Here is a 24,338-nt window from a genome sequence, read left to right as displayed (position 1 = left end):
ACACAGAGTAGAGCTTGGGATAGCAAACAAATCAAAACTGAGGACCAGATCAGCTTGGAAGAAGCCAGATGACCTACTTGCAGCTTGACACATGAGGTGACAACAGCCAGCCTCCACCCAGAATGCACTGGGGCTCAGCCCCATGTGGCCCTGTATCAGCCCATGGCTGACTCTAAAGTCTCCTAAATGAAGCTGCCTTTGGGTCTGTGATACAATACACATGCTGTGAGTAATGAGGCTTCATCCCAAAGGGCCTCTCAGCATATGTCAACACTAGGAGGGAAAGGCTTCCAGAGGTGAGATTTCAACTCCCACCATACTCTATAGCTTATGAAACACGAGTCCAAGATGGCATTTGAAGGAGCAAGTGGGGAAGTTAGTCCAATCCTGGCTAGGCTCCTTCTAGCCGTGTGACTGTGGGCATAAGCTTTGACCACCTATAAACTGACGGAAGTGAGTGGAGGGATGCTCCTCATATCCAATGCTACTGAGAAGCATCTGGAAGGGAGTTTTGCTGAGCCCTGGCTCTGCAGACTGGGGAAGAGCCTAAGAATCTGCATTTCCAACAAGTCCCTAGGGCTAAATTAAGAGGGGGAAAGGGTGCTTTATCTTGGATCCACATCCTAAGTCCTCTAATTAAACCAACTTAGATCACATGTCTGGCCAATAGTATATGGCCACCTTGTGGTAACTGGCCAGGTCAAGGTCCTGGGCTCCATCCCTGGAGTCAGAATTAGTCAACACCCCCTAGAAACTCAACCAACAGGAGTAGGGTTGTTGGAATGAGTCAGGGGAGGTGAGCAGTAATTGCCTATGGTGGCGGGCACGGCAGAGATATCATGGAGTCCAGACGGCTCTGTTCCCTCCAGAATGCCTGTCTAGTTGTTTGGATCCTCTGTTGAAGAGATCAGATCTTGGTGGTGTTCGCTAGATGGAGCTTCTGACTAGGGTGGGAACATTCTAGAAAGATACCTTCTTCTCCCTCAGTAAGGACAAGGCCTGTTACAGGGGAATTTGGTTTTCCTGCAGAAAAACCTCAGCAATACTCCCTAGTCACCTGAATGCTCCAACTTCAAACCCATGCTTTGAAACAAACAGAAAACTAGCTTAGTCTCAGATCCAAAGATGTTTATTAATTTTTTTCTAAGAAAATGTGAACAAACACCTACCTTCCCCACAGAAGGCACCCACAACAGACCAAAGTGTAACCACTGACCTCCATCTTGGCAAACCAGCAAGGCTACCTGGCCTACTTAAAGAGCAGAAGTGAAGGTTTGCTTCCAAGAGAATGGGTGACCCCCCAAAATAGAAGAACCAGTAAAGAGTCTTACCCAGCATGCATGACAACTTCTCCTTAGCTGCAGAAATGGAAGCTCCTCTTCAGCAAACCTCCCACACATACTCTCTGAACACTCTCCCCTCCCAAAACCTTGAGATGAAGTACAGCTGGTGCAGAACTGCACACAGCTGGGTGGGACATATAAGGGGTGGCTGAATTCAATGGTGAGGATCTAATGTTCCTTCTCTAGCCTCTCTTTTTATAAGGGAACACCAACAGGCCTCATCTTGAGGGTCTTCTCCAGGTAGTCCTAGGAGGATATTGTTGATACATGAAGTCTGCTTCTGACCTCAGCGAGACTCCTGAGAAATGAAGACGATGATGGTGACAATGATGATGATGACGATGACAACGATGACAATGATGAGGTTGTTGCTGCTGGTGGTAATATGCCTCTCCCTTTGTCCTTGGGGGCTTTGGCACTTCCTCCGCGGTGCCCTTTGGGACCCAGAGGTTCAGGTTTGCACTTATCTGCTTTAAACAATTTGCCTTCCTTTCAGACTGGGCCTGAGCTGGCCCACCCAGGTCCACTAGTCGAGGATATAAAGATAACAGACTAAATCCTGTACCAGGAGTGGCTCTCAGATTTAAATCTCAATTGTATTCAATCAGGCTTGAGACCCATTTACTGAAAATAATTAGAGAGTACCACCATAGTGGAGGCCCTGGCTCAAGAAGGCTGAATTGAATAAAACAAGGCCCCATGACCTTGTGTAACCTCTGCTTCCATCTCCGGACTTCCATTTCCTCAGCACCCAACATAATTGTAAGCATTTTTCTCTTGTAGGTGTCCGCGAGTATCTGATAAGAACTGATAAATCGTAGCAATGATCATTTGATGCGCACAACATTGATGAAGCCCTTCCTATGGGTCACGAGCTCTCGGACCAGTTAACACATCTTCAAGCTCTGGAGTCTTGGAGAAGATAAGACTTGAGGATAACCCACAATTCCCGCCTTCACTGAGCCTTGCATAAAATGGGAATTCTGCCTGGAAGAAAGCTGGGCAGGCTTTGGAAGGGTAGGATATCTGACAAAGGCCTTGACTCCCTTACCACAAAAGGGTATCTGAAGGGGAAGGCTGTAGATAGAATGAGCCAAAGGTATGTTACCAGCAGCCTGTTTGTCAAGGGGGTGGTGGCTTCAGGGTGGCCGGAATGTGAAGTTCCAAAGGGGAAGGATATGACAATATCCTGGAAAACTGGTTGTTTAACATGCATTAATTTGGGCCTTGCCCCGGGGCAACAAGAGGCAACAGGAGTTTGAAACAAGAGAAAGGAATGGGATTGTAGGGTTTAATAAACAAAACAAGAAACAAAACTGAAACTGGTAATAGAGTAGAAAATGGGGACAGAGAGAAAGAGATGAGGCCAATTGGGAGGCTAAAGCCAAGCAAAGATGCAGACAAGGCCTGACCGTAGAAATGGGAAAGAGGGCCTGGGGTTAGTACATTTTGTAGGAAGTGGTGGCCAACTGAATATTATATATACACAAATATATATATATGTATATGTGTATATATATATACACACACACACAGAGAGAGGCAGAGAGGCAGGGAGAAGAAGAGACAGAGAGACAGAGAGACAGAGAGGCAGAGAGATATCTCTAGCTTAGGAGGCTAGGAGGCTGGGTAGACATTTTGACAGAGTAGGAAGTACAAGAAGTAGGAACCGTGCAAATGGAGCTTGTGGGCAAGTATCAGGAATAGTTACATTTCCTTCAGGCCACCACCACACACTTAGCACAGCCTAGCTCTTTAAAACAGAAAGAGACTCGGGAAAGAAAGAGTCAGCTTTTAAAACTTTCCCTGAGAATACCTCCGAGAGGCCTCAAGCTCCATTTTCTGATCATTCCATCCAGATTGTTACAAATACATCCCTAGGATAAAACACAACCACAAATGCAAACCGCTCCTCGTAGAGGGCCGAAGCATGCCCGGGTATTCTCCTCAGCTACCATTAATTAACACACTTAAGAAATATTATCTACTTTAAAATTCTGCCAAAGTCCAGCATCTGTCTTCAGCTCACATGGGAGTCCTCCTTTATGTAACCCTGACCTTGTAGGGGAAAAAAGAGAAAATGCCGATCTTAACCATGGAATAAATATAGGGATGATGGCTTTAAAATTAGAGGTTGGAAGAATGGTATACTGTGAAATCCCAAACCTCGGGCATGGTCTAGGGAGCCACAAACCACACAGATTTGAACTTCAAGAGGAGATGATGTTTTGAAGGGCTTGGAAATAAAGAGACCCAGGTTCCGCTGGGGAAGGATGGATTCTCATCCAAAATGCATCTTTATGGCTGGGCTCTTGGGCCCGGAAAGTGTTCCTCATGGAAATGCTGAGCAGTCTCTGCAAATCCTACACCAGCGAGGTCTCCAGTTTGAGAAAAATCAGACTTTCCCTGCAACTAGGTCAACTGGCTGGGCAGCAGGAGGTTCCCTGGGAGTCTGGGTTTTCCAGGACTTTAAAGAAAGACTCCATTATGGACAGGAATGTCTCTCTTTCTTTAAATGTTTTTATTCCTTTACAATGTCATACATACCTCCCTCTCCATTATCCCCTCTCTTTTACTTCTCCTCTCACAGAGACATTTCTTCTCAACAAGCCCCACCCCATTTCTTGTCTTGTTTTTTTGTTTGTATCATGGCCCGCTGCAAAGAACTAAGGTTGCTTGTTTGAGCATGAAAGGTTATTTATTTGAGTAAGGACCATTTACCAAAGGCTATGCCACTGAAGACTATGACACCTCTTCAGGAGCCTGGCCCTGCCTCCGCTGCCGCCTCTGTCAACCATTAACTCTCACTATAGCTCCTTGAGGAGAAATAGAGCCCAGGGAAGTCTCTCTAATCCTTGATGAGATGTGAACTGACCCAGCCTTATGCAGATTGGCAGTGCTGCGGGCTCATGTGTGCCACAGCCTTGCCACTGGGCTGAGATTTCTTACTAGCTTTGCTTCCTTTTGAAGCCCAGTGAACTGCTTGTGAGAACAAAGAGGCAACCAGACAAAAATCTCTTGTCCAGAGATGTTGTTTGTGAGCTCTATATCATCAACAGTCCTGAACCACTAAGCACCACTCAGGAGTCCAAAGCTCAAGTGTCACAAACACAAGAAGATACATCTGAGGAGTGATGCTGGGTGGTAAGACAGACATTGGCCAGACGAGATATTTTGTGCCCAGCCTAAAAGGAACACCCTCTTACCCACCCCACCAGGGACTGTGGCTGTAAGGAAAAGCAAGCCAACGGCACCAACACTGACATTTCTAAAAGACTCGTTGAAATATGCACAACCCCTTGAAAGCCTCTAAATTTTAACATCGAGAACAAGTTCCAAAATATCTTAGACATAACACGGGCCAAGCAAAGCACAGCACACTGGCGCCCTTCAAGATCTGGGCTCTGTTGCCTCCCAACGTTATCAAGACAGAATTTCAACGCGTCAGTGGAAGGAGAGTGAGTCCTTGTAGCATGCAGGGTGAGGGTACAGCCAACTTCCAGCCTAAGACCCTACCTACCAACACCTGTGTGGTTCAGGCTCCGTTCCTCAATCTGTGAGGAGAGGGGAAGGGCAAGGGGAACATCAGGGACTGTCTACAGCCAGGAGTCTATACCTGTGGCCAATAGAGCCATTCACCGAATAAGGTATTGAGAAGCCCTTAAGCTTATGATGATTCAAGATTAGGTGTAGCCCTGGGTGAAATGGGTACCAGGTTCCAAGTCTCAGGGCATAGCTCATGGGGACTCTTCAGAAACTCTGGTTGAAACTGGACTGAGAAGAAGAAGCCACGACATTTGAGATACAGTGGCTACGCCATGTTTGTACAGGTATCAGACCTCAGCTATCTCTTTCATCCTTATCTTTACAAGAGGCTCAGAAGGCAGGGGCCTTATCAAGGCCTTTGTCTACATTTGGAAGAAGAGGAACTGGAGTTTCAGCAGGGCTAAGGCAGGCAGGCAGAAACAAGAGCAACAAGGAAAACACAGAAAGGCAAAATACTTCTTCACAATTGCATCTTATCTGGTTATTTTCCTCTACTAACATTAGTTAGTATACTCAAAAGACTTCCACTTTAACATTGGCTTGGGTTACTAAGAGGGAAAGGGAGGCAAAGACCTTAATCATGGAATAAATATAGGATATAGTAGCTTCAAAAGGTCACTAGCAAGAGGCTAGAAGTAGGTTATGATAAACTGGGGGCAGGTCTCTGTAAGGAAAAGCCACTCTGTCTGGGCAGTAAGCTCCCAGCTTCTATTGGAAGAATAAGGCCTACTGTGGAGAATGGGTCATTTTTAGACCCATCTACACCCATTCGGGAGCTGTGTTCCAGTTAGTGTAACAAACTCCCCTTCAACCTAGACTCCATTTCTGTCTGTCTGTTTTAAATTCTCATACCACTAGAATACTCTTCTCTTACAACTCAGTTTAAAAACAAATGAGTTAAGTCTAAAATGAAGGAGGCTCTCTCCTCTCTCTGATATTATCCTTCACACATTGAAGGTGGGAAGGGTGGAACTTTGTACATGTCTATTTGATATCTGTGAAAGACAGGTCTGCTGGACCACCCTTATGTCTGGGCATCCTACTATCAGGGCGGACATAGTGGATGTGTTTCTATCTCCTGTCCCCTGAGAGAAAAAGTGTCCCTTTCTCCAGCGTTTGCCCTTGGAACAGCCAGAGCCATCCGGGGAACTCCTCTCTGGCTTAGCATAGGCAACTGTGTCTCAGGAGTTTATACCCTTAAGCAAATCTTGGAAAGGAACTTGAATCTGTGCCTTGCGTCCTTTCCATGCTCTGTAGTTGACAGTTTCAATTATTGGTACAGGGTCTCATTCAGTAGCCCAGGCTGGCCTTGAGTCCTACATCTTCTTACCTCAACTTAGAGAGTGCTGTAGTTGCAGATGTGGATCACCATGCTCAACCTATCAAGTATTCTGTCATATTTGTATGTTCACTTCTTCTGCAGCCATGGGGGTGAACCCAGAGCCTAGCAATGGAGTCACATCCCCGGCCGATCTGCTCGGATTTCTTATTTGCACACACACATGTTTCAGATTTTTGTCTCTTCTCAGGGTTTTCTCAAGGTTGCCTGAGAACAGCCATCTAGAGAGCTGGACCAAAGGTTACAGTCTTGCCCTTCTGCTATGCTTGGGAAACCTGGGAACACAGGGCCTGAGTATTCAGTAGGGTCATCTGGATGGTGGGGGCCCGAAGTCCAACTTGTAGACTCATTGATGCTGTGTTTCCTGACTACTGTGTCATTTCTTCTCAGCTTTCCTTGAAAATGAAGGGCTCCTGGTATCCCACACAGTGAATATCAGAAAGAGGAGGCAAATGCTGGCTTTGAAGCCAGCAGCCACTCAAAAGTTACCCTACAGGCCTGGGAAAGCAAGACTGTACCCACAGCTCATGCCTTGATCCATGAGGAAACCTAGTTTGTATATCTTCAGTAGATAATATCTAGGATTAACTATGACAGCATGGAGAGAGAGAGAAAGAGAAGAAGAAAGAAGAAGAAGAAGAAGAAGAAGAAGAAGAAGAAGAAGAAGAAGAAGAAGAAGAGGAGGAGGAGGAGGAGGAGGAGGAGGAGGAGGAGGAGGAGGAGGAGGAGGAGGAGGAGGAGGAGGAGGAGGAGGAGGAGGAGGAGGGGAGAGGAGGAGGAGGAGGAGAGGAGGAGGAGGAGGAGAGGAGGAGGAGGAGGAGAGGAGGAGGAGGAGGAGAGGAGGAGGAGGAGGAGAGGAGGAGGAGGAGGAGAGGAGGAGGAGGAGAGGAGGAGGAGAAGGAGAGGAGGAGGAGGAGAAGAAGAAGAAGAAGAAGAAGAAGAAGAAGAAGAAGAAGAAGAAGAAGAAGAAGAAGAAGAAGAAGAAGAAGAGAAGTCATTATAGCCTTGTGTGTTATACTGATATGTTAAATTATCATTTGTTATTTGAGTTCACTGAGAAGCTGACTCTGCAGCTAGGGTTGCCCTCCCTGGTTTTAGACCCTAGCATAGTTATCTCAAAGCATCTTCCCAAGCCTCTTGTCCAGGTGTGGGCTTCCCCTATGACTCTGTGACAGGGGAGGAGAGAGAATAACAAAGGAACTCAAGCGTGAAAACAGTGTGTCCTTAACAACAACTAGGAGGTGAACATTTCCATCGGGGGAGTGGGGCAGTTATTATTTTTATCCTATCCCATGATATGCAAGCAATCAGTAAGGGAAGCCAGAATCTACCGCAGCTGCTCATCCACAGAGAAAGCTCCGCCAGGAAGTCCAGCTACTGCCTCAATTTCCTCAGTTGGGTTTTCCTGAATGTTGTGAGAACTTGATATGATGCTGTTGTCTCAATCTGTTGCTATTTGTTCTTTGGCTTGGAGGACACCTTACCCAAGGGGACATGGGGACATACCACTCCATTTGGGTACTCTCTCAGCCGAGTGTCTCAATGGGACATTCTCAGTTTATTTCTGCAGAAGGTTTTAAGTCCCTGGTTTGATGGGGTCTTTCTATCCATCGTCATTTATCAAAGGACCTCTTGCTGTTTATTCTTTTACATTGGCTTGATATATATGTAATAAACTCATTCATTCAGAACTGAAAGTATGGCTGTCATAGATTGTTTCTGGACTGTGGAGAAAAGAAAAATGAGTTGAGGACATCACACCCTTCCACCATGACCAAATTCACACCCAAGCTCCAACTATCAACATGACTGGTTTTGGATTGGGTTGGTATTAAGGTTGAAAAGGGTTGTAAGGGTAGGAACTTCGTTACTTTTCTTCTTGCTGTAACAAAACAAAACAAAAACAGCAAATGCAACCTATGTCAAAAGGCCCTGTTTGGCTCACGGCCCAAGGGGACAGCTGCAGGACTTTGAGGCAATCTGTCAGGTTAGGAAGCTGAGAGTGATGGCTATCCACCATGCCCTGCTAGCTTTTTCTTTTTTATGCAATCTGGGACCCAGGCTTAGGAAATGTTACCATCCACTTTAGGGTGGGTCTTCCTACCTTAATTAACCTAGTCAAGATAACACCTTACAGGCGAGTTTAGAGATGATTTGTCTTCTGGGGGTTTTAGATCCTGTCAAGTCGATGATATTACCCATCATAGGCCTTATCCAATAGGATTCCAGTAGGAAGAGTCTCTCTCTCTCTCTCTCTCTCTCTCTCTCTCTCTCTCTCTCTCTCTCTCTCTCTCTCCCTCTTCTTCTCTCTCTCTCTCTCTCTCTCTCTCTCTCTCTCTCTCTCTCTCTCTCTCTCTCTCTCTCTCTCTCCCCCTCACACTCTATGTCCTTCTCTCCTGCCTTTCTGGCTAAGTACCAAAGAAAGACCACATGAGGATTCCGAAACATATGGCCATCTGTAAGCCAAGAAGAGAGAAACTTCCAGAGCCCAGCAGACGGCTCCCTGAACTTTTGGCCTAAAAGACTGTGAGGAGATAAGGTTCTATTACTTAAGCTTCCTGACTGAAGGATTTTTATCCTGGCAGCCAGAGCTAGAATTATGAGGATGAAACTAAAAGATGAGGGGGAAAGAGACTTTGCAAGGGCCAGGTACCACCCAGGGGTCTTTCTGCCTATTGCCCTCTTCCCTGCCTCAAAAACCACAAGAGATCCTATTCTCATCTATGAAATGCCTTTCCTCTCATGGAAATAGGTTGTGGCTACACATATACCAAGAGTATACCAAGGCCCTTGGCTCTGCCGAGTAGCAAACACTTTCCCGGCAGGGGCTACGTTAAACATACACCTGAGTCTCCCTTCACCTGTAATTCTGAGGTCACTTTAGTTTTGCAAGCCTCAATCTATCTGTATCCCTCTGGAGATCAGCCTGGGCTGTTAGAAGCTTCCTCAAGGAGATACAAGGGATTTAAGCAGGGTGGGAGGAATACCCCATCCTCCTTATCTTCAGGATTGGAGAAAAGGGATGCTCAGAACTTGGATACAGCTGGCTGCTTGGGAGAAAGACTGAGATCCAAAATACTCCAGCTAAGTTAGACTCCAACATGTGTTGAGGTTAGAGTGCATAGTCAGGGAGCCATCTTGGCCTCTCACATTCAACCCCCACCAAAACTATTTTGGTTTATACAAAATCAGTGTGCTTGGTGTACAAATGTGCTCTGAGTCAAATCCCCAACTCCCCAAGCCCCTTTCCATATAGATCTCAGTCAATTTGTACCTAAAGAATTTCCAGAACCATCCATGCCTCCCCTGATCCCATACCCCACCACCCTTTCTCACTAACTGCTCTCCAAGCCCTTTGAACTCTCCTGTTAAGATGCTCCAAGGCCACGTAAAGGATCTTAAGTAACCAGCTGGTCCTATACAATCCACGCCATAAGAATCGTGAATGTTCTTATTGTTCTGAGAAGCTGTTGAAGCCTCATCTCCAAGAGAGTGTGTGTGCTCGCACAGACAACCATAAGCGGCTCTTCTCAGGTTCTTCTCGGGGTCGTCCCCAGCCCACAGGTGCCCTGTAAATCAGGCCAGGCCAACAATGCACACCTTCGCCGTGTTCTCTGCATCTTCTTCTCTGGTAAGCCCGCCCAGGCTTTGAAAGGGGGTCTAAGTTTCCACCCTGGGGATCTGCACAGGGCTCAGCTTCCCTAGAGTGGCTGTGTACCCAGCTTCCTTTATGAAAGGTCACCCCTTTGTCTCCTATCTCCTGCACTTGACTAAATTTACCCACTGTCAGGTCAGTAAAATAAGAGCTGAGGGCTTGATCAGCTTACAGCCTCATTTGGGAGACAAGGGGTTGTTGAAACTGGATCTGAGCACTTTGATTATCAGTCTCTGTCACCTGTACACATTACAGCATATGGAGGCTTTTCTGTGGATCTGTTTACACGGGGGAGTTGTGTGTGGATTTATGGGGCAAGTGGCTCTTGGGTCATTTCACGTCTGCAGCAACTAGAGCTTTGTGAATACTTTTAACTGCAGTTGTTGAAAAGAATAGAAAAATGAAAGAAAGAAAGAAAGAAAGAAAGAAAGAAAGAAAGAAAGAAAGAAAGAAAGAAAGAAAGAAAGAAAGAAAGAAAGAAAGAAAGAGAGAGAGAGAGAGAAGAAAGAAAGGAAAGGAAAGGAAAAAGGAAAGGAAAGGAAAAGGAAAGGAAAGGAAAGGAAAGAAAAGAAAGGAAAAGAAAAGAAAGAAAGAAATCACTCCTAGTTATGTGTCCAGGTGAACTACAGTGGCTCCGATAAAGAGCTATCCTGTGTGATCTTTGCATTCTGAAGGGAAGGCAACAAAAGGCCTCAGTCACAGAAATCTGAATTCACACAATAGCACCAAAGCGAGGGAAACCACAACTAGGCCAGCAAGCCCATGAGAGAGTCATCCCCAAGCCCATGAGAGGGTCATCCCCAAGCCCATGAGAGAGTCATCCCCAAGCCCATGAGAAGGTCATCCCCAAGCCCGTGAGAGGGGTCAGCCCCCTGTCCCTGCTATTCCAGACCAGTCAAGGAAGATAGTATTACAGGGCAGGGTGTTCCCTCAGTATAGAGGCCTGGTTTTCATCTTGCCAAACAAGCAAGCTGAATGGTAACCTCTCACCCTCTCTCCTTCTGGTAGAACAGTCACTTTGACTTAGCCCTTGGTTTGTGGATCTCTGTGGTAACCTTCCTTTGAAGAACAGTGGCATGTTGCTACGTGGTACTCTGGGGATGAAATGGTGTCAGGGGGGCAGGTTAGACATCTGTTATTGTCAAAGCACATTAAAAAGAGCTGCCTGGTCAGAGGATGTTTGGTGTGTTTACCACACCCCTCAGGTCTCTCTCTCTCTCTATCTCTCTCTCTGTCTCTCTCTCTCTCTCCTTATTTATTTTTAATGTGTAAGTGTGTTGCCTGTATATATATGTATACCACTCCTGTAGTCTCCATGGAGACCAGGAGAGGGTATAAGATACCCTGGAACTGGAGTTTAAAGCCACATCATGTGAGTACTGGGAACCAAACCAGGTCCTCTGCAGCAAGTGCTTTTAACCACTGAGCCATCTCTTCTGTCTCATCAGCTCTCTCTTTTGATCTGATGGCATTCTTGAAGCATCATCCACTTTCAGCACCTTGATACCTCCAAAGCTCTTACCTATGAACCACCTTCAAGGGCCCAGCATCGCACTGGCACATCCTGTCTGATGCAGGGGCCACCACAGTTTTTCCACAAACAACAATGGGTGGCTGGCACACATTCTCAGTCTTCTCACAGGCCCTCTCTGTTCAACCACTCCACACTGCCATCACCCACCAAGGCTACCTTAGACATTATGTAAATGAAGAGGTATGGCTGGCTCCCAGTAAAGCCCTATCTATGAACATTGAAACTGGAGCTTCAATGTATATATCGCAAAATATAAAAAAAAGTTTTACCCATTAAAAGATTAAGTGTTGCTTATCATACAGGAAACACAAAAGTGGGCAAGAGGTCCAGATGGGTCCAAAGATCTCATTTCATCACTGATCTAAGCATGACAAACAGGCTTTCTCACTACCACACTCCCAGTCCTGTGATTTGCCATGGGTTTTACAGGTTAATATTTATTAATTTTCCTTTTCCTTTGCCCCTCTGGCTATTCATGGTGACAGCAGCAACCCATGAGATGTCTTCTACGTTTTGGTTCGACCTAAAGTCAGCAAGAGGCCACCACCAAAGGGCTGGGCCCCTAAGAAGAGACCATGCCAGGAAAGAGGTTTCCTATTATGATTTCTGCAGTAAAAATTTGTGCAAGAAACACGCAACATTTCCCACAGGAAGCAGCAAATGCCATGTGGAAGGGGCCCTGGGTCTGTGTGAGCCTCCAGTCCAGCTGCCTTTTTCTACTGAAAACTCAGCCAAAGGGTAGGGATGTTGGTACAGTGCTCATCTATCATGCAGGGGCCTTAGCATATGTGTTTCAGTCCCCAGCATCACATATAAGTGTGTACAGTGGCACACACTTGTGATTCCAGCACTTAGAAGATAGTGGCAAGAAGATCAGAAGTTCAAGGTCACTCTTGGATTTATAGAGGTTCTGAGCCAGCCTTGGATGTATGAGGCCTTGTATTTAAAAAGAAAGAACAAGATACTTTACTGTTAACCAGGGCCCAGACAACTTCCCGGCCTGACGCATAACAGTCCATCCACACAGCTGAGTCAGCCTCTGACTTGAAGAATGCCAGTCTGCTTGGTTCTTCAGTGTAGAATCTCCCTCTGTCAGAGGTATTCACTGTGGTTTGCTCATCACAACACCACACCTGGATCTAGAATCTTGCCTTGGAAAAACCTTCCAGAACTACTAACCCCATCTGTTCTGGCTTTTGGATCAGGGTACAAAATCCACTCACCAGCTTGGTGTGTTCCATTCTAAAAATGGCGAATGGTCCTTGAACGACCGGATGGACGGAGGCCCCTTGCTTGGCTACGGCTTGCCTACAAAGGTGAGCTGAGCAGGTTGAATGCTGTGCAAACATCATGATCATTTGAGATTTTGATCATTATCTTCAGTAATTTAAAACACAGTGGATGTTTTTGTTTGATTTAAAAGAAGAGCTCACCAGGTAGTTCACTGGGTGAAGCGCCCAAGTCTGACAACTGAGTGTGACCTTTGTAATCTGTGTAAAGAAGGAAAGATAGAATTGTCCCTACAGAGTTTTCCCTTGACCTCCATAAGTGTGCCACGGCATGTGCTTGCCCACACACACATGACACTTAAAAAGTAATAAATTAAATACATTTTTAAAAAGAGGCATTCCAGGTAGCTGAAGTGGGTTCAAGATACCCCAAGACTAAGTTCTCCACACAAAGGAGATTTATTTGCCCCAGAGGGACAGAGGGCAGAGAGAAGGGACAAAGACAGGAGATACAAGAAGAGGGAGTAAAGGGGAGAGGCAAGGGGGAGGGCTAAGAGGCTGGAAGCGGTATCTATCCCTGCAGGGAGTGGGGGCATGACAGTGACCAAAGGACTGTCCTCGGATGGTCAGGAGACAAACATGGCCCATAGGAAAATGGCAGTTTGTAGAGCTAAGAGGGGGAAAGCTGTGTTAGGATGAGGTATTTCATTTTGATTGGGCATGTTAATTAAGTGAGCCAAAGGGGATTTTGATTGCAGAAACTGCAATACTTTGATAGCTAGACCTTGGTAGCCAGTCTCAGGAGGAGAAAGTGGCCAAATAAGGGAATAGACCCTGGTAGCTAGCTTTAAAAATGTAATCTAATGGTTTTTAGCAAGGCAGAGGGAATCAGGGAGAAGGGCAAGGCCTGCCAGAGCCGTATGCAGTGGGCTAGAGTCCCGTTAGATGTGGGAGAGGGACATGGTCCTGGTCATACTCACAACCAAACAGCAGTAAGGATGATGATGATGATGATGATGATGATGATAATGATTGTGTGTGTGTGTGTGTGTGTGCGCGCACACGTGCGCGCATATGTGTGTCACACACATCTGGAAGTCAGAGGACAACTTGAAGATGTCAGCTCTCTCCCTTCACCTTGTGGGTCCTGGGGACTGAATTCAGGCTGTCAGGCTTGGCGGCAAGCATGCTTGCTTACCCACTAAGCCATCTTGCTTTTTGTTCATTTGTTTTTGAGACAGGGTCACTCTATATGGCCTATCCCACTGACCTCAACCTTGAGATATTCCTACCTCAGTCCTGCTTCCTGAATACTGGGGTCATTACATTACATCGCCATTCTAAACTCCTCCTCTATTCTTGGTTTATCTACTGATGTGTTCTAGTTCCAAGTACATCAGGCTATACAGTTTGACTTACGTACGTCTGATACAGGCAAAATTCACTTAAGTACTCCAAACAAAGGAATTACAAGAGGACCGAGAGCCTGAATAGACATACCCAGGAGGACACAGAGTTCTTTGTGGAGAAGCAGAGTCACTTGTCCACATATATTTTAAACTAAACGTTATCTCTGAACTGCTCTGTTCCTAAGGCTCCACGTAGAAAATATTTGGCACTGCTGACTGTATGTCCACTATCTGTACTGTGACTCTCATGACTCCTAAGTCTGAACTGCAAAGTAATTTTGAGGTGTCTATTCAAAACTTCCCCCAAAGTCTCAGGAAAACAGAAGCTAAAGGGGACCTGTTCAGAATGCCATGTAAGATGTGGAAAGTTTCTCCTGTCCTTGCCCAGAATTGTCTGCCAACTCCCTTCAAGGCTTCCTAGGATAAACTGTAAGAGGAGATAAGCTCCGCTTTCATCTCCTAAAAACATCAAAATAATAAATAAATAACCTCAAAACACAGGCTGGAGGACTCCCATGTGCATACACAAGCAATGGCACATTCATCAGTCCCACAGGCTGCTCAAGGCTGCCCGGCTATATTTGGAAGAAAACTGGGGATTCGAGGTAGAGATGAACCAGAAAGTGTCTTACTGTCATCAGGTGCTGGCTTCTTCCTTCATCTCTCAGCCAGGAGGGAAAGGATGGAATATTTGACATCTCAGTATTGTGTAGCTTTTCCTGGGACCACATAGCCAAGTGCCTCCTCACTGCAGAGACTACACCAACAGACCAATGGAACATTCTCGCCCAAGTCTGACAATCTACTGGGCTTACTTATAGGAACGTGGGTGAAGGATTCCTTACAGGAGTTTGGGTGAACTCCGTCAGATGGCTGTATCACCAAAGTCACCCAGCATGGATAATGACTTCCTCATATCTACAGCTAAATAGCCCCTTCAGTTAACCTATACTCTCCCAAGACCATGTGTGGCAGGGGCAGAACTACATACAGCTAGGAGAGAAGCACAGGAGGGAAGGGAGAGCTGGAAACTCAGGTGAGTGTCTCTGGGGAAGAGGGTAAATCACGACTACTCTGGTTAAGGTGGTAACGGCTGCTACATCAGAGGACAGCATCAGCAACACTCAGCCTTTCCATTCCATAAGAACTCACAAGACCTCCCAGTTACTGAAACTAACTGTAAGTGTGGAGAGCAGACCAAATCATTTGGAAGAGAGTAGTCTTTTCTTAAAAGCCCAGTAAGATAGTATATGCCTTTGACCCATGATCTGAGCAGTACCCACCCCCTCAGCTCTAAGTCCAGAAAGCAGACACTTCATGCCTATGAAGATGCAATAATAAAAACGTGGACAATAGCAAGTGTGATCAAGGACGTGGGAAAACCGGCACATTGTTAGTGGGAACATAAAACAGGGCAACGGATTAGGAAATGAGATGATAATTCCTCAAAAGTTCAGACATGGAGTTATCCTATGACCCAGCAATTCTACCACTAGGCCTATGCCCAAGAGAAACAAAAACACATGAACCAACTCCCACCACTACCACTAAAAATAAATAACCCACCTCTACATGGATGTTAAAAAGCACTGTTATTTATAAAGTTCATCAGTAGGGGAACAAATACTGCAATATATCCATGTAATAGAATTTAATTTGGAAACAAGATGGCACTTGCTACAATATGAATGAGCCTTATGCTAAATGAATGACACCAGACACAGAAGGTCACCTACTGTAGGAACCAATGTGTGTGAACTGCCTCATCAGAGAACAGATGAGAATTGCTAGAAAGAGTTTGGAAAGGCTGCTAATGGGTCCTGGGTTTCTTTTTGGAAACTGGAAATTAAATCAGAAGACATTCAGATATTATGGTAATGATGGCCATATAGCACTGTGAATATACTTTACAAAAACCACTAGCATGTATAAAATATCACCAGGAAGAGAGGGACCGTCTGCAGGAGATAAGCCCCTACAGGTAATCCTTCTGGTGAGACCTATAATGAATATCTAGATAGAACCTGGGACTTGCCCAACACAACCAAGGCGTATGAAGCATGCCAGTTGATTCTACTCCAGCTTGCTTACCAAGCCTCTCTATGGCACTAGGCAGAGCCATGGTCTTAGTTGTTTAGACTATTTCCTATTTGGGTGACTCTTAGAAACCTACAGTTCAGTTTCAAGTTTCTATCTGCACTAGCTAAGCTCTCTGGAATGTTCTAGAAACCTTTATTAGCCAGGACAAGTTGGCAGCACTACTTCAGAACGGTGTTAGGACCTTGATCCACAGCTGCACACATCTGTAGTGACACTGTACTGTGAACTTGTTTTCATTTCCTGAGTGTGAGGTTCAGAAACATTCTCCAACACCAGATAGCGAGAAGTTTCCTGGGTAAGAGGCTAAGTGGTGGACAAGGAGAGCCTCGTATGCCCAAGGAACCCACTGAACTCTCCCAAAGAGCTGTCTTTGTAGCCCAACAGTCCATCTTCTCTTCACTATTACAGGCCACAATTATCATGGGAATTTAAGACACCCTTCTGAATGTGTTCTTCCTACCTGGAAACAACAGGGCCCAGGACATACCCCAAATACCTGCCGTCTTTTAGTTCTTCACAGATAAACTGATTTCCAGGTTCACTGACAACCATCTACTCCCCAAAGCTTTCCTTCAGTATTGGGGAGTGGCCCTGAACTGCAGGATTCTTAACAAGCTCTGTGTATATTTTTTTAGGGCAGGTTTAAAAAACAAGAAGCTATTCCTATCTTTTTCACGAATGTCCTGTTTTCTTTCCCTCCGTGACAAATCTCTCAAAATAATTCTAAAACTAAAATGGCCAATAACTGCTTTAGGATTCCTGTTGACCCAGCTCCCTGAAACAGACAAGAAGTTCAGCAGTTTGCACCATAGTCTACAGAGTTGTAGCCACGGTATCCTGGGAGATGTGCAGGGCTGATCTGCTGGAGATTAATGAACATTAGCTCCCCAGCCTGGGCTTAAATAGACCTACATCAGCAGCAGGTCCATTCTGCCCCACACCAAGGGCATCCAACGTTGGGAATAGCCAGCCAGCAGCATAAGCAGCCTGCACCCAGGTGACTGTTTTCACACCCTTTCTTAACGCTCTGCTGGAGATGGAACCCAGGGCCTAATGCTTGTAAAGCAAACACTGGGCTGCTGAGCTACAGCCCAGCCCATGAACTTTATTTTTTTACTCACATTCTTTTGGTGGGGTCATTACCTTGCTCTACTAATAAGAAACAGAAGCACAGACCAGAACCAAATGCCACCCTCCTGGGGCCTTTGCTTTACCCACGACCCAAGTCCAACAGGGACAGCAGGACAGCATGTTTAGTGACTGACCAACAGCCCCACACCACCGCAGCTCCATCTGTGCATCTCCCTATCTAAGTGAAGAAGCTGTTCCTAAGGAAATCTAATGGTAACTGATAGGTCCTAGATCCGCATGTGCAGACAAGAAAAACACTCAGTTTTAGTGGCAGGAAATGAATTCTCTCTGTGTGCATTATAAGGAGGGTAGCCTGGAATGTGGCAGGTCCCAGCACCCAGCCAATCTGAGTGTTGTCACTGCTACCTCCCCATCCTTAAGTCATCCTTAAGGTCCTCTCTGTGCTGCTCCTCTGAAAAGTCTGAAGGACCCAGGAAGAAACCCTGTCTTCCTCTGTTGAGATGATGGCATGGAGTCTATCCAGGGTTGAATCAACTTCTGGCTCTTCACTCATCAACCTGTCCCAGGCACTGCTGTTCCCAGGCAACCCCTCTGGCAAGTCACCCCAACGCATGGCCTATTAGCTTTGCCTCTTGGGCATCCACACCACCAAGTACTATCCACACCTCCAAGCGCAGGAAACCATTTGGTAAGACACGAATGTTAAAAAAATAAGCTGCGTGACATTTATTTTGTCTTGTTAACATTAATATCTGTAGAAACATTTTTTATTGTCAGTATAAAAATTAACAGGTTTTATTAAATACTTTCTCCAATTTCAAAACACATAAAATCAGTGTAATCTGCATTCATGTCGCATGACTGTAGCAAAGTGAGTGGGTGTATCCAAAGCAAAACACAATACTTGAATACAGAGATCAACATCAACAATCAACGTTATCTTGTCGGATGTAGCTATTGGGCCAGATCTTTTAGTGAGGTGAGGTCTTGTAAGAAGTGAGTAGAAGCCTGAAACAAACCCTTAAGAAGATGGAAGGAGGTCCCAAACTCTCAACAGAATGATGCTGGGCTTTTGATATTCTGAGAGGATGGAGATTTCCTCAAAGGGCTTTGGATGCTGAAGAACCTGACGCTGTTATTAAAACTCACGGAGGAGACACAAGGCAAATGTGATGGGTGTGTGACTCAGGCAGAAGGCCAGCTGCTAAACAAGAGCCACCTGCTATCATTCCAATGGAAGTCTGTTCTCCAGAGAGGTGAGGAAGGCATCTTGGGATGAGGATGCTGGTACCATTTGTCTTGGGAAGTCTGGTTAATTGTTACACTGGGGTGACAGAGTTTAACAGGTTTCTTGAAACATGGGCATTGAGGTGTCTAGATATAATCATTGGACAGCAGAGTTGAAACACAAATAAATCAAAACATCATTTCCCCCCAAATTAGTCATATATCGTAAATATTTCTCTTCTCCAAGGATCCAATAACCAGTTAAGTCCAAGCAATAGATTAACTAGTCCTCTGTGCTGCCTGCATAGAAATGCCACTTAAATTACAAAAAAAAAAAACTATAGATGATTAATTGTTTCGTATATTACCAATTCGTTAATAAATTAATGTGACACCATTTTCCCTGAAAGCAAAAGTCTTTTCCCACCTCTGCTTGGCGAAAATTAAGAAATTCTAAGAACAGCATTTAGCAAATATCTATTTAAAAAAAAAAAAAGACCAATTTTCTAGGTGCATCAGGACATCCATTTAAAATCAATACAAAAAATAATTCCTTGTAAATATATAATATATATTTATACATAATTTGAATATATTTACATACATCCAGCACCTATATACTGCGTTTGTGCTCTGTAAGTATGTGCTGACATATATCTTCTCCAATTATTACAAAATTAACAAGGAAGGCAGAACACCTGTCTGCCTTGAGTCCAACTCGGGCACAGCCAGCACACATGATAGGTCAGAGAGGGTGGCGAGGTGGCTTGTGGCTGTCCACTTATCAGGGAACAGTCTTCCTTTCCTGGGAAGGTAACATGTTTCCAACTGTAGAAATCTTTACACACGTGACAAATATGCTTTCCCACTATTTACTCCTCTGATCCATATATACAAGTGGAGGCGTGTCACACGCTCTGGAGGCACAGCCTCTCTGCTCAGTGTAAGTAGGTTCCTGGTGCTGTCCTGTTTGGGGACAGGAAGACACGTTCGCTCATGTTTTAACACTGCCGTTTATGTGCGGATATTGAGGCAGGCAGGGTTCATAAGGCATGGGGTCTGGAGAAAACACAGAATCATCCCCTGAAGAACAAGAGCTCCTTGTGTCGGGGTAACTAGGAGAATACTGTTCGAGTGGCTGGGTGAGGTCCAAGTATTCCTGCAAGAAGGGAAGAGAGACGTTTTATTTCACCTTGGGTCAGGATAACAAGGTGAATACGGTTCGAGAGGCTGACTGAGGTCCAAGTATTCCTGCAAGAAGGGAAGAGAAGAATCTCATTTTAAACAGAAGCTCCTGAGACATCTCTATCAGATTTGGGAAGGGACAGGGAACCCCCAGGAAGGTTTCCAGCTCACCCCACTGCACAAAGACCTCGCTGATACCCCAACTCCATCCATTCCAGGCTGCCCTGAACTTTTCTCTTATAACATGGCATCCATAAACCACCAGCAAGCAGTAGACTTAGAAAAAAGCACAGTGAGCTGCCTACAGGACCTAGGTGACCTGCTATACACAGCCCTCTTCACTACGGCTCAAGGGTGGAGTTTAAGGCCTGGTGAAGTAAACCCATCAGGACCCCTTTTCAAAGCCGGGAAATGAATCTGGATTTTCTGAATCACATTCTACAGTTGCCATTGCTAGGATCATGTAGGGGGGAGGCTTCTTCTTTTGTTGCACATTTAACAGATGTAATTCATTACCCTCAGGAGCTCCAGAGTAAGCAATATGAACAGGTTAGGGAAAGGCTTGGATCCCCTCATGGACGTTAAACCCATAATGGGCTGTCAAAGGAAGCCTAGGGAAAGGGAAGTTTCAGTATTGAAACCGTGAAGTTCATAAAAGTTTCTCTGCTCCCCAAAGCATCCCTGGCTGCTGCCGGAGGTCCCTTTGGGTCACTCTCGTCCTCTAGCTCAGAGCAGGGCTCAGGCCCATGGGTGTTTCTGTTTGGCCCATGAACTAAAGCAACTTCTCAACAGTTGTACATGGCTGGTAGAAAACTCAAATTGAATCATAACTTACAGCAGCCAATGGCATGAAATGATATAAATTTATATAAAATTATATAAATTTCCCAATTTCAGAGTCCATAAAGTTTAGTGGAACACAGACATTTATTTACATAGACTTGAGGCTGCTTTCATGCTAGAATGGTGGTTTTGACAGAGACCATAAGGCCTTGAAGCTGAAAATCTTTACTCTGGGCCTTACAGAAAGAAAGTACTTAGTAACTGACTCTAGACAAAACTGGGAAAGATTTCTCTCTGTGTCTCTGCCTCTGTGTGTCTTTCTTTGTGTCTCTTTTACTGTGTCTCCCTATGTCTCTGTGTCTGTGTCTCCTGTATCTCTCTGTGTTTCTCTGTCTCTTTCTGTGTATATCTGTTTCCTTCCTTCCTCCCTTCCTCCCTCCCTCTTTCCTTCCTTCCTTCCTCCCTCCCTCTTTCCTTCCTTCCTTCCTTCCTTCCTTCCTTCCTTCCTTCCTTCCTTCCTTCCTTCCTTCCTTCCTATAAGGATCTCAAGTATCCAGGCTGGCTAACAATACTATGTGGTTAAGAATAACTTTGAACTTCTAATCCTCCTGCATCTATCTCTCCAAGTGCTAAGATTACAGGTGTGTGCAACCATGCTCAGTTTATATAGTGCTGGGGGATTAGACCTGGGGCTGTGTGTACACTCAGCAAGCACTCTTATCAACTGAGTTATACCCCCAGCCCTGATAAGATTTCTAACCAGGGGTCTTTCTTGACTCCCTGTCTAAGGCACTGGCACAATAGGGTGGCTTTGCCTATGTACCCAATAGCCAGCAACTCCTCTATGACAGAGGGTTTTTCTGAGAGGGGACAAAAAGCGCAGACTACAGCACAAACCACCTCAGCCTTATCAGCAGAGAGCCCATGGAATGTCGGCAACCACACGGTTTAAAAGACAAAAACCACTATAATTCATCACCAGGGTTGGCAAGAGAGAGAGTCGCCATCCAAGAAGGGGATGTATCGGCTCCAACAACATCAGCATTAACCGCACAACCAGAAACAAACACACCCACCACATCAAAAGAGGACTTTTTGCTTACAATGATAAAAATGAAATCTTGTCCTAAATGGAACCATTTTTCTTAAGCATGTGGTAATGATTTTAAGAAGGAAAGAAACTTCGATTTTTATATCCGTTAGACAATATGGCATTCTGCTTTCTTATTTTAGAATAGACATATAAAGTTCAGTAGGAATGGGTCCCCCTTTAAGCATAAATATATCAATACGTAACTTTGAGCACAGACCTGGGATCATTAAATGAAATGCCTAATGCCCTTCCCAGTTTCTAAATGAAGCTGTAAATTTCAGATCTGATTTGGGGTGGGGGAAGAGTATCATTAGATTCCAAGCCTAGGGTTAAAGGAACTTAGGCTAGAAACAACAGTTTTGGCAGGAGAAGAAAGTTGGCTTTTTTTTCTCTCCCCCCTTGAACTATTCCTTTCCTTTCAACTTCTGAAGGTCAGCTGTGTTCATTTAAATGCAAGCTCTCCCTTTATCCAGCACAAGCCACAGCCAAGAGCACAAGATAGGGTTGCCACATTAAGGCTTTCTATCTCTACACTGGGCTGCTTTTCTTTGTCTTTTTAATCGCTCTATTTGTTTTCCAAAACAGAAATTGACTGTATTCTTTTCCTTTTTAAGTGTTAGAGAGATTCAAAAACTATTTTATTGTTGTGAAAACAACTGCATCTACCTTTTCTCTGGGAGGTAGTATTGTTTGGCTCAGAAAATATCTCAAAATTCATGTACAGTTTCTATCAGGGGTTTCCGCTGACTGGGTGGGCCTACCTGTTCATAGAATATTCCTTCTAAAACCCTAAAGATCATTCAATTTATGTTGAAGCCAGAGACAGGGCTGTATTTATGCAAAGAGTAATAGAAAATGATATCTTTGATTGGCATAAATTATAGAGAAAATAAAATATTTTATGTGCATAGTCACATGGATTCGGTGTGCACGCATGTGGAAGCCTTGTTTTATGAGACAGGAGCTCTCTTGGGACCAGAAGCTTGACTACTAGGTTAGGTCAGCTGGTCACTGAATTCCAGGGATCCACCAGTCTCTGCTTCCCCAATGTTGGGATTACTAGGGTAGCCCCCCGACATACACACCACACCAGGCTTTCCGTATGAGTTCTGGGTATCAAACCCATGCTTGTGTGGCAAGCACGCTGCTGACAACTAGCTCCACACCCCTCAACCCCACCCCTATGATAAATATTTTAACTACAGGCACCAGCTGTCACTTAAAAATCCTGTCACTTATAACAGAATTATATAATGTAAGTCACACATGTCACACAGAAAGATCCAAGCCACATGCCTTTCCAGACAGGATCACATAAGGCAAGTGACATGTGGAAAGGGCAGAATGTCACTGCCTCCCGTCTAGCTGGTCAGCGGCCGGGCAAAGGCAGCATTCACATTAACCAACAGGACACAAAATCCGGGGTGCTTGTTACATGCCAGCGCCCTCCCACGCACACCAAAAAATGCTAACACAAAACATTTCCACCTCTTCCTCTGTCTACACAGACATCCTGGGCCTCAGCCTCTAGCCTTGTGAGTCAGAATTCTCAAAGTTCAGTTCTGAGGTGGGGGGGGGGGGGGAAACTGACTGAAAAGGAATATGCAGTTCAACTCTGCCTGACCTAGAAATGGTGGGGCTACCAACTCCAACACTGGAGCCTGTATTCAACAAACAGGCATCTCCTGAGCAAGCAGGGTCTCTGAGCTTTTGGAGGGACGCTTTTACCTCATTGGTTGTGAGAGTCAGAATTCGATCCAAGTCTTCAACCAACTGCTTGAATGTGGGTCTCTGTGAGGGCACAGCATGCCAGCAGTCCCTCATCATCATGTACCTGGGAAAAGGAGTTCTCTGGTCAACTGATGTCATTAAGCATGTGATGTACAGATGTGATTACTTTTAACAGGTGGCACGGAGACATGCCCTAGATAAAAAAATATAACCGCAAACACTGTACAAACACTACCATTGCAGAAACTGTTCTGCACCCAGAATATTACAGGAGGGTGGCTCTGTACCCAGACAGGTCTGTGTGTGTGTGTGTGTGTGTGTGTGTGTGTATGCGCACATGCACTTCACTGCTATCTCTGTGACAGTGTGACCTACCACAGTACTGGATACTTCTCAGAATCCTCTAGAGAGTAAGGAGACAGGTTTACACACTGCTTTCCTTCTCTCTCCCCAAATACTCCCGCCTGAACTATACTTTGGAGTTTGTTTTAAAAACTCTGTTGGCAAAAGTTCCTCAGTTTAAATATATATATATATATATATATATATATATATATATATATATATATATTCAGAAACCACAACTTGAAGGCTTATGCAGACTAATCTGCCACCACAGAGCTTTGTGCTAACTTCCTGATCAACTCTTGGGGCAGTCCGAGCTTCCCCCTTTATCTTGATTATGAGTTTCGACAGTCCCTCTATGTTAGAAAAAGTCATAGGAACACGAGGCACACAATAAATGCCTTTATATAATACGCTATAAAAAGTGGCCATTCATTAGCTCTCCACTGTACACCAGAAAGTGCTCATGGGATTACAGCTCTAAAATCCCCATGAAGAAGCACACAATAGCAGGCAGTCTCTGGGACAATCGCTTTCTCAGTCTGCCCCAGAGGAGGGGCAGCACAAGGCACGCGTCATTAACACAACACAATTTCTCGTACAGTGTGAGGGAGGAATCCTAGAAACCAGCTCACATTTTCATACTCAGAAATGGTACCCAGCGATAGCACCAGTATAAACTTGAATTCCCTGCTTTAGATATGGGTAAGCAAACACAATAACCCAT

General features: G+C 45.1%; 1 protein-coding gene across 3 annotated transcripts in view; it reads right to left on the bottom strand.

The window, feature by feature from the left end:
* Positions 1-17,947: 17,947 nt before the first annotated feature.
* Fgfr2 (fibroblast growth factor receptor 2) overlaps positions 17,948-24,338 on the bottom strand; it is a 105,477-nt gene continuing 99,086 nt past the window's right edge. For 2 of the 3 annotated variants that reach the window (XM_052197289.1, XM_052197308.1), the window contains 2 exons: positions 23,264-23,369; positions 17,948-19,633 (listed from right to left, as the gene is read on the bottom strand). In XM_052197289.1, coding sequence (XP_052053249.1) covers positions 19,469-19,633; positions 23,264-23,369 — 271 coding nt within the window. In that variant the 3' untranslated portion in view covers positions 17,948-19,468. The other variant, XM_052197299.1, reaches the window with a different exon arrangement.

Source organism: Apodemus sylvaticus, chromosome 1 (assembly GCF_947179515.1).
Source record: "Apodemus sylvaticus chromosome 1, mApoSyl1.1, whole genome shotgun sequence".
NCBI lineage: Eukaryota > Metazoa > Chordata > Mammalia > Rodentia > Muridae > Apodemus > Apodemus sylvaticus.
Note: the sequence above shows the minus strand (reverse complement) of the source record. Positions and strands in the feature narration are given on the sequence as shown.